At 40.9% G+C, this 15,664-nt stretch overlaps 1 protein-coding gene across 4 annotated transcripts in view; it reads left to right on the top strand.

Moving 5' to 3' along the window:
- fgf13a (fibroblast growth factor 13a) overlaps positions 1-14,715 on the top strand; it is an 86,846-nt gene extending 72,131 nt beyond the window's left edge. For all 4 annotated transcript variants that reach the window (XM_047585274.1, XM_047585276.1, XM_047585273.1 and 1 more), the window contains 2 exons: positions 3,568-3,766; positions 12,677-14,715. In XM_047585274.1, the coding sequence (XP_047441230.1) occupies positions 3,568-3,766; positions 12,677-12,813 (336 nt within the window). In that variant the 3' untranslated portion in view covers positions 12,814-14,715. The remainder of the gene's footprint in view (positions 1-3,567; positions 3,767-12,676) is intronic.
- Positions 14,716-15,664: the final 949 nt, after the last annotated feature.

Genomic DNA, 15,664 nt, shown 5'->3' with positions numbered 1-15,664 from the left:
CTGTCCATCACAGTCCTGTTAGAATAGAAATGGGGATCCCCTGCCATTTTGGCCCCTCCTTGCATCAATCTGAGAGCCTGTTGTCCAGAGCCCCACTCCAATAAAGCAGCAATAGCCAGAAGCCCTTCCTCCATCTTGGCTCTAACGTTGCCTGTACCTATTTGTATGCGTCTGTTTATCAAGGGACTCTCATTCTTCTCCCGGACAAGAGTAACCAGCCAAATCCACATAAGCTCATTATTAGAGGTAGAACAGAACTCCTGGCACAAAAGTAGCTGTTGTTTTAGTTACAATTGCAGTTTGTGCGCAACCGCGTTGGAGGCTGCCCAGTCTTCCTAAGACTGCTGCTGTTGCTAATCAGGCTGAACAAGAGACTTACACACGAAGACAGAAGGACGAGACTGAATACCTCAAGAGAGGTGAACGGCAGAGAAAGACACATGACGAGAACAAAGAAAGCAACAAAATGAAATATACTTTTTTTTATACTTAGATTTAGACAAAAGCACTGCCCATACTGTGTAGCAAAAAATGGAAAACTACATAGTGAGACTTTTGTTAAATTGTTGAGTCTTTATATTAAAACAAATAAATTGTAGGCTCAATTAGTAGTCTAACGCACAGAAGAAGAATACTTCTATGCATTGATTTACAACTAATGAAGCCTTGTAGCACAGCTGGCTGATGAAACTTAATTCATAATCTCGCATCACATTGGCGGTGTAGGTACATCCTTGCTCCAGACCCTACGGTGTAACCTGACATGCACCTCTCCAAAAATCTAACTACGTTTTGCGGCGACGTGGACCACAAAGACTCTGATGGGTCTGAAATGCATTACCTCGTTCAGGTGACTCAGCAGCCAGAATAGCTGTAATAGAATAATAGAATGATTATATCCCTTCTTCTCTTTTTTTCTTTTCTTATTTTGTTTGTTCAGTCTTGCTGAAATCTGGCAGGACATAAGCATCAGAGCTGGTGATGCACACAAACTGAACACACTGACTGAAAACACAGGTTTTCTGTGCAGCTGTTAACTGCTTGGAGACTAACTAATGTCTGTCATGGAAATGTCTGGCATTCAATCCAAAATCTAGAAGTGCTACGAATGAAAATTATTCAGTAAGTGTAACAGGAATCTTTTTTATTTTTCATAACCCCTTAAATAGAGTCTACCCATGCGGAGACAAGGCTACAGATCTTAGGCTGAAACTTCCTCAGATCAGGAAACACAAAAATATATCAATGATCTATCTTACAGCAAACAAAAATCTTAAGGTTATTAATAATGTTCATGTCTTTAAAGACAGGAACAGATGGCATAAATAGAATAATGAGATGAATGAGACATCTCAAAGAACAAAATATCTACATTTCATGACTCAAATGAGCCCAACTACAGATGGATGGGCCAAAAGCCCAGTTGACTAAATGTAGGAAGAGAGCAAGAATACGCTGCAGGCAGGATAGTTGTCAGTATTAGCTGTACCTGTACTTAATGCATTTCACACAGAGCAGGAACAGTGCTCCATCACTTATACTGTAAGTACTTGGGTAAATAAATGCAGTACATAAACACACCCATCACTCCCAGGTTTCAGTTTTGCTTTGGACACAAACACAAAGCCATTTAAGGACTAGAGCATGTTCTCTTCAGTTCAGCTGCTTAGTTGGGTCATCTGGGGGACAGGAATAGATATGCTTAAAAACAGCAGATGGAGTCAGTCTTGCTCTTTTTTTCGTGTCATTACTTTGAATGTTAAACTATCTGGGATACCAGTTTTTTCACTGAATCACAACACTGTAAGTTGCTAGTTCCTCGGCCATCCTAATGGTTTCAGCATTTATTCGAACTGCATTTTGGCCGTGTGATGTTGAAACTCAACTCTGAACTAGAGTTGAGCCAACAAGATGTACCCCTATTGAGGTGGTCAAAAGTTTCATGTTGTTACTGCTTTTGTCAGAAATGTTTGCCTTTGTGTGGTCGGTGAAGGCGAGATCAGCAAGAGGAGATGATAAATGGTGCGGCTGCCAGTTACTATGGTGCAGTTTTTTTGCCCAAAGTGGGCTCGGAGGTTTGCCATGACAAAAGGCTCAATGCAATGTGCTGAAGCTCTTTAAATAAGTTCAACGAGTGAACATTTTACAATCCATTACAGTTCACTGCTTTCATATTACACAGCTTCTGTGTGTTTTAGCTGCCTCACACATAAAGACTTCAATGGGAGAGCAAAGCCCAGCATCATCAGATGTGAACCCCATTCAGCCTTTTAAAGTCCAGTTACTGCTGCACATGATGAGTGATGGTGGTTAGCTGGTAAAAAACAGAAAGCTGGTTATGAATGACTCCATATCCGTTAGTGACATGTTGTTTGTCATGGTCTCACAGCTGGTCTTTGACCCGAGGGAGACATCATCACACTGAATGTGATATTTTGTTGTTTGTTTGTTTTTTAAATGGGGTTAGGCCTAACTGGGCCTGCTCTGGTGTGAAATAAGGATCCATATTTCCATACTACTCAAAACATTCACAGTGGGGGTTTCAGATGAAAAATACAGTATATGCAAACCGTCACAACGAGAAAATTAAAAGCAAGAACAAAAACAATTCACTGCTGACTAGCTTCTCTTGTCTTTAGTTGCATGCACTGTCTTATGTACTGTCCCTTAATCTCTCTCAGGGGGAACTGTCTTCAAACTGATTAGACTCTGTTTTGTAGGCTCACTCCCTGAGCAGCTCCACAAATTGGACACACACTCATACACCTAGGCACACAAATACATACCCATGCACGCGCGCACACACACACACAGACACACAATCTTGCCTCAGGGGAAATAAACCTCAGCCACACTGTTGTAAGCATTAAATCCGAAATCCCCTGAAACAACTGGATTCAAACAGAAAGGGCGAGTGAACTCTTGCACAGCATGGAGTCTGGAGAATGAATTTTGTTTTTATCTAAGGTGGCTTCCCACAACAGTGCACCTGTATACAATAAAAACAAGAAACAAAACCTTGCTAACCAAGTGTACACAAATAATATCCTAGTAGAGCCACCATTCTTTATGGCATTCTTTCTTCAAGTTTAAATTAATAAAGTACAAAAAGCATAAAAAGTCTGTAATACATATTCATTCCCAACAAAAAGATAATTAACTACCCATGTATAATTTACATCTATGACCAAATCGGAATATCTCTTCATCTTTCCTGCATGTTTTATTCATGCTGCTGTGTATCAGTCATGTCAGTGTTATCTATGCTATAAAGTGCTACATTATTCACCACAGTAAATGGAATGAATAGATTTATAAGATTATCAAGAGACAGACATTTCAAAACGGATTTGAGCCTCAAGATAATTCCTTCGCTCTTCTCGTGTCTGAGTGTGCCTCGGTTGTGCAGTGCAACGTACCATTATTAAGTTCAAAAGTATTCAAAAGTAATGAGCTATTGCATTTCAGCTGCCTCTGTTCATAACAGGATGTGAAGGACTCTTGAGATGGTGTAAACTACTGTCCAGCAACTGCTTATACACTGTATCTTCTTTTCCTTCCCCCCAGGAACACTTTACAGCAGAGTGTAAATTCAAGGAGTCGGTGTTTGAGAACTATTATGTGACATACTCCTCCATGATATATCGGCAGCAGCAGTCGGGCAGGGGCTGGTACCTCGGTCTGAACAAGGAAGGAGAAATCATGAAGGGTAATCATGTCAAGAAGAACAAGCCAGCAGCCCACTTCCTCCCCAAACCTCTGAAAGGTAGGCCTGCCCAGATCCTCTTCCACAATTTACTAATCATTATTGGCATTTGGGTTATTCTGGCCTCACAAGAATGCTACTGGCTTTTAGCTAAACAGTTCCTCAATAAAACACCAGTGTTCAGGAAGTTTTTGATGCTTTACTAAGAAGATCTGTGAAACTGAAATACAAACAAAAAACAAAAACAAATGGTGTGTCACAGTTTGTTTTGTCAGTTTCTTGCATATTCATAAACACAACAAACATAAACATAAAACAAAATTGTTATTTACTCTACTCAAAAGAAGTGGTAACAAGTAGCGCTTAGCTTGATGCTAACACAATACAGAAAAATACAGCAAATCCCATTGACGGGCTAATTAGCATCGGTCGCGCCACAAAAACGATAAAGAAATCGGAAGACCAAAACAGGTAAGTCACACAGGTAATACATAATCAAACAGTACATTCACTCACAGACTTATAGCCTTTCTAGGTACAGAGGGAGTGAACCGTGAGTGGAGACTTGCAAGGACAAACAGTGCAGCTGCACAAACGATCTCCCTCTTAAAGGGGCGGAACACAAAAAATCCCGACACACCTGAAGGGATGGAACACCCTCCGCTTGGTATAAAGCTATACCACTATGTACCTTTAAGAAGTAACACAACATCTGTAGCAGGTTTTGAATATACTTTGGGGGGAACCACCTTTGACAACCCTGATGTCCACTTTACAGAAAAACAGTTTTCTATTGTCCTGACCTGGAATGGTGTTGACTCTGAATCCTGGTTTGGTTTGACTGTCTTTTAAGAGTACAGCACCTCCAGTTTGCAGGTTGATCTCCTTGCCATTTCTGTCTTATCTGGAGCGTTGCTAGGTACTCTTGACGCAATTGCTTCAAGAATGAATCAGCAGGTCCCGGAACCTGCATCCACTGACTCTGGTAGAGATCTTTAAGATCAAGGCTGCTCCTGATGGAGCAGACACGAGTCAACCTTCTGTGTTAAAATCATAGCAGGGGTGAATACAGTTGGTACAGTTGCCACCGACATGCATTCATTATGGCGGCAAACTCTGCCATCAGCATCATGAGAACTTTGTGTGTCACACTGGGAGAATGCACCTTAAGCAACAAGCCATCTAGGATACGCTGGGCAACCCCATCATTCCTTTCCACACTCCCCCCATGTGGGATGAGTGTGGAAGACTGAAGTCTCAGATACTTGGTCTCTGCATAAGACACTACATTTTCCAGTGTTATGCCAAGTTCTTTGCATGCTCCAACAAAGTTTTTTCCTTGGCCTGAACAAAGGAGCTTTGTTGCACCCCTGACATGAGGGAATCTTCTTAGTGCATTTATGAACTTTGATGTTGACAGAGAGACACAGTGGTGTCTCTGTTTGACAGAGACACCTCTTCCATATGAACCGCTCTCATGACCAAACAGGTAAATATAATGACCCAGCACTTGCTTTCTGAGAGGCCTTCCCTAGTATGAGCACAAACGGACCATGGTTCATATACATCTAATCTGACCTGTGTGAATGGCGGTATTTGGGTGAGGTAGGTAGGTAGGTAAGTGGGTAAGTTTTTTGGTTTTCCATACTTCCTCCTTCTGCAGGTGACGCACTTGTGTATGATGCTCGATACCAGTCTCTTTCCTCCCAGAATCCACAGTCCGTCAAATCTGATGGCCCCTTCAGTGTTATGGCCACACTTGCAATATGGATGTTTTTACGGACGCCAATCCTCAGCACACAATCTGCATCCAGGATGGGGTCAAGAATCCGGAGACGGCTATGTTTTGAGACGATTTCTCCTTTTGCCAAGCCCTTGAAATCCTCTCTAAAGGCCACTTGCCGCACAGTTTTCACAACTACCATTCTTGCTTGCATAAGTGCATCTGCTTTTGGCGTATCTCTCCCTGTGGAGGGCAGAGTTTGACCTTCTGAATGAGTTTAGCTAGTCTATGTGTAAGTTTTTCCAGAAAACTGTAAATCTGTGTGACCCAAAGAGTGTTGGAGAAGCTTTTGGAGAACCAATTGATGTACGTGCATTAGTGTCTGGTTCAATGAACTCAAAGGAGTCTGACTGAGTAGGGGTAGCTCCATCGCCTCTCTTGAGAAAGAATGGTCCTGAAAACCAATTTGCTTTGAGTGACTCTTGTCAAGATTTCCACTGAATTTCTTTTTCAAGAGGTATTGGGACATCCCAGTTGTAATTATCTGTGCTCTTTGACAATAGCCTTGCCTTGTGCAGTTATTGGAGTCACAAATCCCAGTAGATCAAATATGCTGTTGACTGTAAAGATAATGTTCCCAAGGGGCGAATGGTTGCTCCTCTTTAGAGATGTAGAAGGTAAAGCTGTCAGTTTGAAGATGCCACTTAAGGCCTAATTTTTCAGCTCACATCTGATGATCCACACCTAGCTTTAGGTCTTTCAGCTCTTTAGCACATTTTTCAGGGCAGAAATGGTTCCATCACTGACTTATGATCAGATGCTATTTTATGCAGTCGTATGTTTGAGTCAGCCAACATTTGCTTAGTCTTTTTTAAGGACTTGGATGGCGTCATCATTGGTTGAGAATGAGGTAAGTCCATCATCATCATAAAAGCCCCCTATTCTGACTGACCTTGCAGGGCTGCTGTCTCCTCAAACCATATATGGCAACAGTGAGAGAGGGGCTACTGCCATAGACGTGTACAGTCTTGCAGTACACCATGATCTTTTTTGTAGGATCACTGTCCTCAAACCAGAGGAAGAGTAAGAAATCGCAATGTTCCTGGCAGACCTTGAAGCAGTAGAACATTTGTTCGATATCTGCTGCCACAGCCACGGGGTCCTTACAAAAACAAGTGAGGACTCCCGAAAGTCATGTTATTCAGGTCAGCTCCACTAAACAGGACATCATTAAGGGAGATGCCGTCGTGCTTGGTGCTCAAGTTGAACACTGCTCGAACCCGGCCTGGCTTGTGCAGATGACATACTCATTGTGTGATAGGGCTGGTTCAGCATGACCTCTCTGGAGGATCTTCATGTCTGTCTTTTTCTCAAGCATGCCACGTAACATTGCAAGACGCTTGACTGCATGTGTTCTGTTGTTAGAGAGTCTATGCCTAGATTTCCTGAAGGGTAGTGGTGCCACCAAGAACATAGCAGGCCTATTGTTTTGTGATGTTTGCTGGAAGACTTCTTTGGGTTGTCTTCTTCTAGATCTTTCACCTCATAAGCCTTTGGAAAGTGACAGTGATGTTGTGGAATATCCAGCTTCTCTTTGATTTGGATGCTGTTGGTACAAGGTCAAACAAAGATGTACGTCCGTTACTCAGCACATTGGTCCAGTAGATGTTGACGCAATTCGATTTGTGGGCTTTTCCAACAAGGATCTCGAGACTTTGGGTGTAGGGGGCATTGTGAGGCCCATTACATTGTTCTCGAACCTTGTGTGCCCTTGTTGTGTCTTGGCCGAGCAGGATAAGGATGAATCCGGAGGGTCAAAGGCAGTGATCATGTTCACAATCCGTTTGAGGTGTTTATAATGTCTGGCAACCTCAGGTATTGGAATGCGAGTTTTACCCAAGCGGACACCTCCACGTCTGAGCGATGAAGCCCATGCACAAGTGCAAAAAACTGCAGTTCATCAAGTGGCCGCCTGAGGCTGGCTCCAAAAGGGAGCATGTACAGTCACAAAAGTGAGCCAGCTTGAATATTTTTCTAATTCTATTTGTTAATTTTATTTTAACATTTGAAATTCTGCATAAGTAAGGGCACCCCCGCTTTGAGTGACCAGCGTTACCCTAAGCTAACTGGTAGGGGAAAGTTGGGTGGGCGAGTCTCAACGTCCTACACGACCCCCCATGTCCATATTTCATTGGTCGTTGGTTCTGGTAGTGGCACCAGTATGCCAGTGAGGAGGTTGGTAGCTACTGCTGGCTTGTGTTGTCTGCTTGCATCAGATGAGTTGAACTGTGCAGGCACTCTCATTTCAGGGGGCCTATTCTGGATAAACCTTGAGTGTGAGCGTGAAGGTGATATGGAGTTGAATCATCCTCCTGTTTGAATGTTCGCTGAGCAGGTAAGTCATTGTTGCTGACTTCGTAGTTGCTGACCTCGCTTGACTTGTCTTTACCTTCTCACAAATTGTTATCAGCTGTGTCACCGTCCATTGTCGGCTGGCGGCTTTGAGGCTTGATGAGGCTCGGGTCTTGGATTCTCAGTGTACTTATGTTTGGCGCATTCAGCTGCTTCCAAAGCATAAGCTTCAGCGATGGCAGCTGCAGCCTCACACTTTAGCTTCAGTGTGTGCAGACTAGCTTGTAACTGCCTTTTTCCTCGCAGCCTTTGCTGCAGCCTTTTGCTGTTGCTCTTCAACACATGCTAGAGCTTCCTTCCTTTTGTGCAAATGATGATTTTGCACGAGCAGCTTCTGCTTTTGCACGCACTCTGGATGCAATGGAGGTCATTGGTATCCATCTTGAAGCTTTAATGTCAAACAGAGACAGTGTTTCCACGAAGATCCACTTTTCTGTAAGTAACCCGTCAGGCCTGAGTCTTTTCACTATTCTGCCCTCACAGAATGCTGCTGGCTTCTAGCTTGGCAGATAACTAAACAATTTCTCAACACCACAGAGTCTTCAGGAAGTTTTTGATGCTTTATTAAGAAAATCTGTGAAATTGAAATAAAAAACAAGAACAAATGTTGTGTCATAGTTTGTTTTGTCTAAACCAAAATTGTTATTTACTCACCACAACAGAAGTGGTAACAAGGAGCAATTAGCTCGATGCCAACATAATACAGAAAATCCCAATGACAGGCTAACGCATTAGCATCGGTCCCCTATTAACTTTTACAAACAAAAACAAAAATCCAAATCGGAAGACCAACAGGTAAGTCACATAGATAATACACAAACAAACAGTTCATTTACTCAGACTTATGCGAGAGGAAAATGAACTGTGAGTGGGGACCTGCAGGGACAAACAGCGCAGCTGCACAAACTATTTTACTCTTAAAGGGACATCACATGGGTTATAGTTATAATAATTAGTTTATGCAATGTGTTACCAACCAATACATATATATAGAGAAGTTGTGCACATTGTTGTTTGGTGTTGCACTCAAGACAAAGTATGACAAGAAGTCCACGAGCCTACTCTGCAGTGCAATGTTTAAGATCAGGGACAGTTCTTAAAACTACATAATCTGTTAAGGGATTCTGGGCACACTATGAGAATGAAGAAGAAATTTTGCTTTGATCCAATTTTTTCATTTCTTTTCTTCTGAATATGTTTTTTCCCTACACAGCTTCTTTCTACTTGACTGCTATTTTTAATTTTCATCAGAGATGCTGTGATGTATCTATTCACCAGCATTCCTCTAAAGCTGGTCAAACTTCATTGCAGAAGGAGTGCAAAATTTGTTTCAGCCTTTTTTTGTAACCAGAGGCTGCAGGAACATTTACGTTATTTGAACAGTAGCACTGGGGATTTTATTGTCATTACAGTAAATTCACAGAGAACTCCACCCATCTACAATGCATGTGGCGTAGTGTGGTTGTGGAAATTGGAGAGAAAGGGGGAGGAGAGAGGAAGGAATTGTTCTAGTCTCTCTGTTGAAAAGACCACAGTCTTTTCATCTCGAACAAGACACAGATTTACCTGGAGAGGAGACAAGTGGGAGAGTCTGTTTACTCTTCAATGGGACAAAAGAAGAGCACTCTCTTTTTTTTTTTTTTTTTTTTAAGTAGGAATTCAAAGGCTTGCAGGGCAAAATACACAGAACAGGCAGGGTAGTTTCTTTAGATAGTTGGATGTGTCATCTGGTCCTTTATTCAGTCTTTTTTTAACATGACCACTACTTAGTAAAGCCCAGTAAAACGTTCATTAATCTAATTAATGTTTTGCTGTACTGTGAAACATAAATACCATAGGAATGAAATATGTTCTGACATTTTGAACCCCTCTGTATCCCATAATAAAGTGATCAGACAGTTTATACCAGAAGGAAACAGAAGTGACATGTGAGTGGGTGAGGTAGGAGGCTGATGCCTTGGACCTCAAACCGGCCAGATCTTCACTTTTGCATAAATTACCCACTAGCAATCCCTCCATACAGTTGTTGGGATTAGGGAAATTCAATACAGATCATTTAAATTTTTGGTACTGTGCTGTAAACAGCTTTGTTTCTGCTGCCTAACAAGAAGCCATTTGAGGAAGTGCAGTTTATAGAAAAATCTCATAAAAGGAACTTGACTTGAATGAAACAATTGTTAGTATTACTGTTATCATTGTTATTATTATTATTAAGTATGCTTACAGTTATCAGTCAAATAACATCAGCATAAATTCTTCTTCTTCTGAATTCTTTTTTACTCCTGTCAAATGAAGCCATACAATTTCAATTGAAAGATCAAATTTGCCTGAACACACCAATCATCTTCAAATCAAATTCACTAAATGATGCAGATGGTATCCATTTGTGGATAAATATCTTAGTAAGACTATAAATGGGGGTTTCATTCAAATGCTGCCCCTTGCACCAGCATCTTATTAAGAATCCATATCTGCCCTCCAGGATCACTTTAATAGCTTTTCACTTCCATTTAAGGCCATCCAGGGGGCCTGAATCACATTTAAGAGCAATGCCCACAGAATGATTGCCTTGCTGTATGCTGGGAGAAAAATACAGAGAAAGAAAAGAAGTAAGGACTGATATCGGCTGGGTGAGATAGTAACAGTCTTTAAATTTTTTCTAAAACCTAGAAAAACAAAAATATGCTGTTTTGAGGTCCAACAGCAAATGTAACATTTAATTTAAATACATCATCTTTTAGACTGGACAAGTTTTAAATGAATAAAAAAAATAAATAAACCACAATATTTTAAAAATAATAATAATAATAATAATCTTTTAAATAATTTAAATATCAGATATAGATAGTGGTTCGAAGAGCACTTTGAATAAGAAAGAGGGAGAAAGAGAAATAAAGTAGATTTTGTTCCAGCTGCTCATAAAGATTCAGTGGCGTTACAGGGCACCAATTAAGAAGCTGTCTCTGCACCGGTGATGGCATCTCCTGCAGGCATTACTCACTATTCCTCTAGTTTCAGTCTGTAAAGCTCATCCCACAGCCTCTTATTCTGTCTTCCTCTGGAAAGAGTAAGTTCAGCTCATGTCATTCAAACCCGTACAGGAAAATCCTCTTAAAATTCTTTCAGAAGGTCCTGATGTAAGAGACAAAGAGTTGGTTTTATGTGTGAATTTTTCAGGTGGCGTCTGTCACTGAAACTCTGGGAGATTTATGTGGGAAATGTAAAAATTTACTTGCTGTTGTTGGGGATTAATGTTGAAATATGAAAAGTTGCAGGGGGTTGCGGTGATGACTATAATACCAAGGTCAGTTGGCTACCACTATAATCATACAATACTGTCATTAACAAGGTCCATCATAATTATCAGCAGTTCCCATCCAAATCCTACCAATGATTGATGTGTGTACATAAGGACTGTCTACTGGATGGCTGCTCTACCAAAAAATGCTGGGCTAAGTGAAGTGTCTGAAAGACTGGGCTTGCTGTTTCAGCCACAGACTCCCCCAGGAATAAACATCAAATAGCATTCTATGCAGAAGGATGTTGACAACATCCTGAAACCAAAGACTGTGAACCTCAGATTACTGATATTTCTTCTGAAAAGGGAGCTGCTGAGATGCAGATTGACCCAATGCTGCATACACAGCAAAGCTAAAGCACTAGCAAGTCTTGAATTTATAATGCCATGCACTGAATATGGGTTTTTTTTTTTTTTTTTACTTCAACACCAAGCAGATCTCCAGTGATCTCCTGATTCAGCACTTCATGGTGACCTCCTAAAGTCTATGGACAATTGATCAGCAGTCTTCATGAGTTTCCTTAAACTGCCACATAAAATCAGTAAACTCGTGAAACAAATAAAAACAGGCTGTCACTTCCTGTATATGGTGACAAAAATAGTTGGACTAGGTGTAATGTTAAATAGTTAATAGTTACGATAACTAAGAATACATTTCTGCTTAAACATTTACAGCAGGAGCTGTTAAAGCTAGTTTACAGTAGTGTTTGTTCAAAGAGTTTGTTCCAAGTTACAGCAAAAGTCCATCATGAGAGGGTTATTCTAACTACAAAGAGTCTCTGGGGAGTTGTAACTTTCAAACAATACATGCCTATGAATGTCAGGTCTAATGTGGTAGTTGTGTTCCTTCAAAAAATGATTTATTAAGTTAAGAGAATGACTTGTGTTTGTGAGTTCTGCAGTGGCAAAAATGTCAAAGACAAGTGAAAGGGGATAATCGGAAAACATGGGTATAACATCAAAGAGTGACATGGCAGAAGCTAAAAGAATAAGACAGTCAGGATGAAAAGTGCAAAGGAACACATACAGAAAGACAGCATCTTTGGGAGATGTGTTAATTTTGGATGAGCCCACATTGAACTTACATGCACATGATGGTGCTGAGGTTTTGGGGCACCTAGAGAGGGTTAAAGCATGGGAGTGGAAACAATAGTGTATGGGTCTCTTTCTTTGTCTGCTTTCTTTTTGGACCAGTATTTACAAAAAAAATAAGATACAAACTTGCAATAATACTAGGAACAGTCACAGGTTAAAGGGATATTTCGCCCAGGTGAAAAGTCTTGGGTGGCCGTCCCTAAGGCCTAACCTAAATCTCACAGACCACCAGAGAAACGAAATGTCATCTTGTTGATGTTCTACAGTGAATAAACTCAGGATTTGCTGGCTGAAATACGGAGGCCATCTGCATTACAGCTACAGTGGAATTTAACTAAATTCTTTCATTGCTACAGTATATGTATACTATAGATAAATGTGTTGTGGTTCTTGTATTCTGTTACTGTTTAATGTACAAAATCTCTATCTCGTGTCTCCACAGTGGCAATGTACAAAGAGCCATCTCTCCACGACTTTACAGAGTTCTCCCGCTCTGGCAGCGGCACACCCACCAAGAGCAGGAGTGCCTCAGCGGTCCTTAACGGAGGCAAAGCCGTGAGCCAGAATGAGTCGACGTAGCCCTGTAGCCAAACCCAGGCCTGGGGCCGAACCACAGAACCTTACCTCTAACAGAGCGTGAATCCAAGCAGACTTGTTTCTCCGATCAGCGGTTCAGGACTAGCTACGACAACAAACAACACATCAAAACCCAGATACCATTGATAAAAAAAATAAAAAAAACAGTTAGATAGCATCTAGGTCAATCATCATCAAAACAGCATTGATAGTAAGAAACTTAACAACAGATAGATCATTCTGGATTTAAAAAAAAAATATAAATGTTTGTTTTGGGCTTGAAATTTATTTATTTATTGGCCTCTCCATTTTGGTGATGATTGCATACCAGTTAGCTCATTCTTATCTTATGTTGTTCTTACTTAATTTCCTGTGGACAGTAAGTTTTCTTAGTCATGCAGACTCCAAGCACTCATGCATCAGTCAGACAGGGACAGGAAGTTAGAAATGCAGGTGTTCAGGGCAGCCAGTAATGGTGCTGGTCTACAAGGCTGCAGTAGTAACGTACAAGCCCTGATGTCTGTCTCATCCATGCTTCTGTGAATACAAAGCCTATACACTCCCTGGTGTGGCACAGCTTAGTGCTACTGGGACTGTGGCCAGCCAGATGGTAGCTCTCCTGCGTCCTAGTGCACACGCTCAGAGACTGAGCTCTCTAGCATGGGAAAATGAAGCCTATGTTTAACTGACCTGAAATATAAGGGACAGTGTGGCGCTCTTGCTGTTTTTTTTCTTTCTTTTTTTTCAATTTCTGAGATGCCACAGCTGCACCTTGGTTTTTGCTAATTTTCTGAATTAGCTGAGAGCTTTTTAATTTGATAACCATGTTTGATTTTTGTCCCCTCGTGTTCTCTTCCCTAGCCATTGTTCAGTATTTGTATCACTGTTCATTACTGAAAAGGGTTCCAGCAAACCAAAGACGAACGAAACGAACGAAAGAGTGTCCCTTTAAGCCGCTGAAAAACCAAGTCAGTATAAAGGCGAAGCTGGATTTTTTTCAATGTACATTTTTGATGAAGGAAAACAAAGAGTTCGTGGAAAACAAGAACGGTGGACAGAGGAAGTTATTTTAAACTTAACGTTGGAGTTGGTAGCGTGCTTAATGTTGTGCTTTTTTTGCTGATATACTCGATGACCGAGGAACAAAACAACTATTCTGTGTCCCCATTCCCTTCTGTTACCGATGTGTCACAATGTCTCTAGCTCTTGTCCTCGTGATCCGTTTCCTCCCTCTGTGCTAGTGTCATACTTCGACTCCCCGGCCATCCTTTTTTGTCGACTTCTATTGACTGATAAAGCTCACCATAGGAATATGGTGAAAGTCCCTTCCCAGGATGCTTGTTATGTGTTTGAGTAACTTATTGTTGTGACAATATTTTCTATATTTAAAAAAAAAATACTGTGGACTTTTAGGTGGCTCAACATTTTATAGGGCACGTCATATTTGTAAAAGTGAAAAAAAAAAAAAAAAAAAAAACAACATAGAAAAACGAACATCTTCCCTTTCTTGCACAGGGCATGTACAAACACAAATATGTACAAAATGGACCCTTTTTGTGGGCTATGTACTCTTCCCTTCAGCTACATAACTTCTTTCTGGTACATGCTTCTGGGAGACTTTCCTTTCTTGGTTTCCTCTGAAGGTGGTTTGTATTAGGTGAACCTATCTGTTGCATGGAAGAAAGCAGGGAAATTCTGGTCTAGAGCTGCATGATGTAGGCTATGTGTATTAACCCATGTTGGATCATGTGTTCCAAACTACCTGGCTAAATCTGATTAAAAAAAAAAAAAACAACATATACAGGCAGACACAGCAGCTGTCTGATAACTTCCAGTTGTTTATTATTTGTTGTATACACAAAAATGCACTGAATAAAATGTTTATATTAAGATATACTTTTAAAATGTGTCAGACTTTATTCTTTGTGTGATAATTTTCCAGATTTATCCCACCGGCCGGCCATTACAGTATAGTATAGAACATGCATTCCAGCTTTCACCCTTGAGAAATTTGACATAAATTCAATCCTGGCAACTTGCCTGTCTGTGAACACCCATGTGTCCTATAGAGGTGGAATGTGCCTTTAATTGCCTCAGAGTTGCAGCTGGTGTAGGGCTCATTCTATTTAATAAATCAATATATCCGTAGGACGTGATAGAAGTCTTCGACACCTGAAAATTGCTGCAGAGCTGTGGCTTTTCACTATGTCTGAATAAGCACTGCTTTGGCTGAGTAACCCCACTAAGTAAGTAAGATTGCTTTTTCCAAAAGGCTAAACATGAGATTGGTTTTTAGCGAAAATGATTCAAATCTTTCCCAGAGAATAAATCATGTTTATGCCAAGACGCAACAGCCTAAGGCTCCTCCTTAGCGAGGGGAAACAGCATGCTTGACAAGGTCAAGTCTTTATATAATTAAGCAAGAACATAAAAGACAACAACATTGTTTGATGGGTAAAATTAGAACACTTCAAGGCTATAAGGTCCTCGTGCCCAGGGAGGACGCTACACAAGGTAGTAATCACCTGCGGAGTCTGTGATTGTTAAGACAGGCTGAGAAAGGATAATATGAAGGATGGCGCTACACCGCGTTAACCTACCGAGCTTTGTTAATAAGGTCAGCCCGTTCTTTCACTTTCTCTGTCACACTGGCAAGAAACACTTTCTTTAATGAGCTTTAATGAAGGGTTATGTCCACGATTACTCCGCTCTGATTTGTCGTCTACCGACCTACGTAGCATTCCAGGGATTATAAGGGCATTAAAATACATCGAAAAATCAAAACTCAAAATAAATAAAATTATGAAAAGAGTAACAGCAGGAGGAATTATGCAAAAATACTTAAGGTTTCCTA

The sequence above is a fragment of the Mugil cephalus genome, chromosome 5 (genome assembly GCF_022458985.1).
Source record: "Mugil cephalus isolate CIBA_MC_2020 chromosome 5, CIBA_Mcephalus_1.1, whole genome shotgun sequence".
NCBI classification, from domain to species: Eukaryota; Metazoa; Chordata; class Actinopteri; order Mugiliformes; family Mugilidae; genus Mugil; species Mugil cephalus.
Note: the sequence above shows the minus strand (reverse complement) of the source record. Positions and strands in the feature narration are given on the sequence as shown.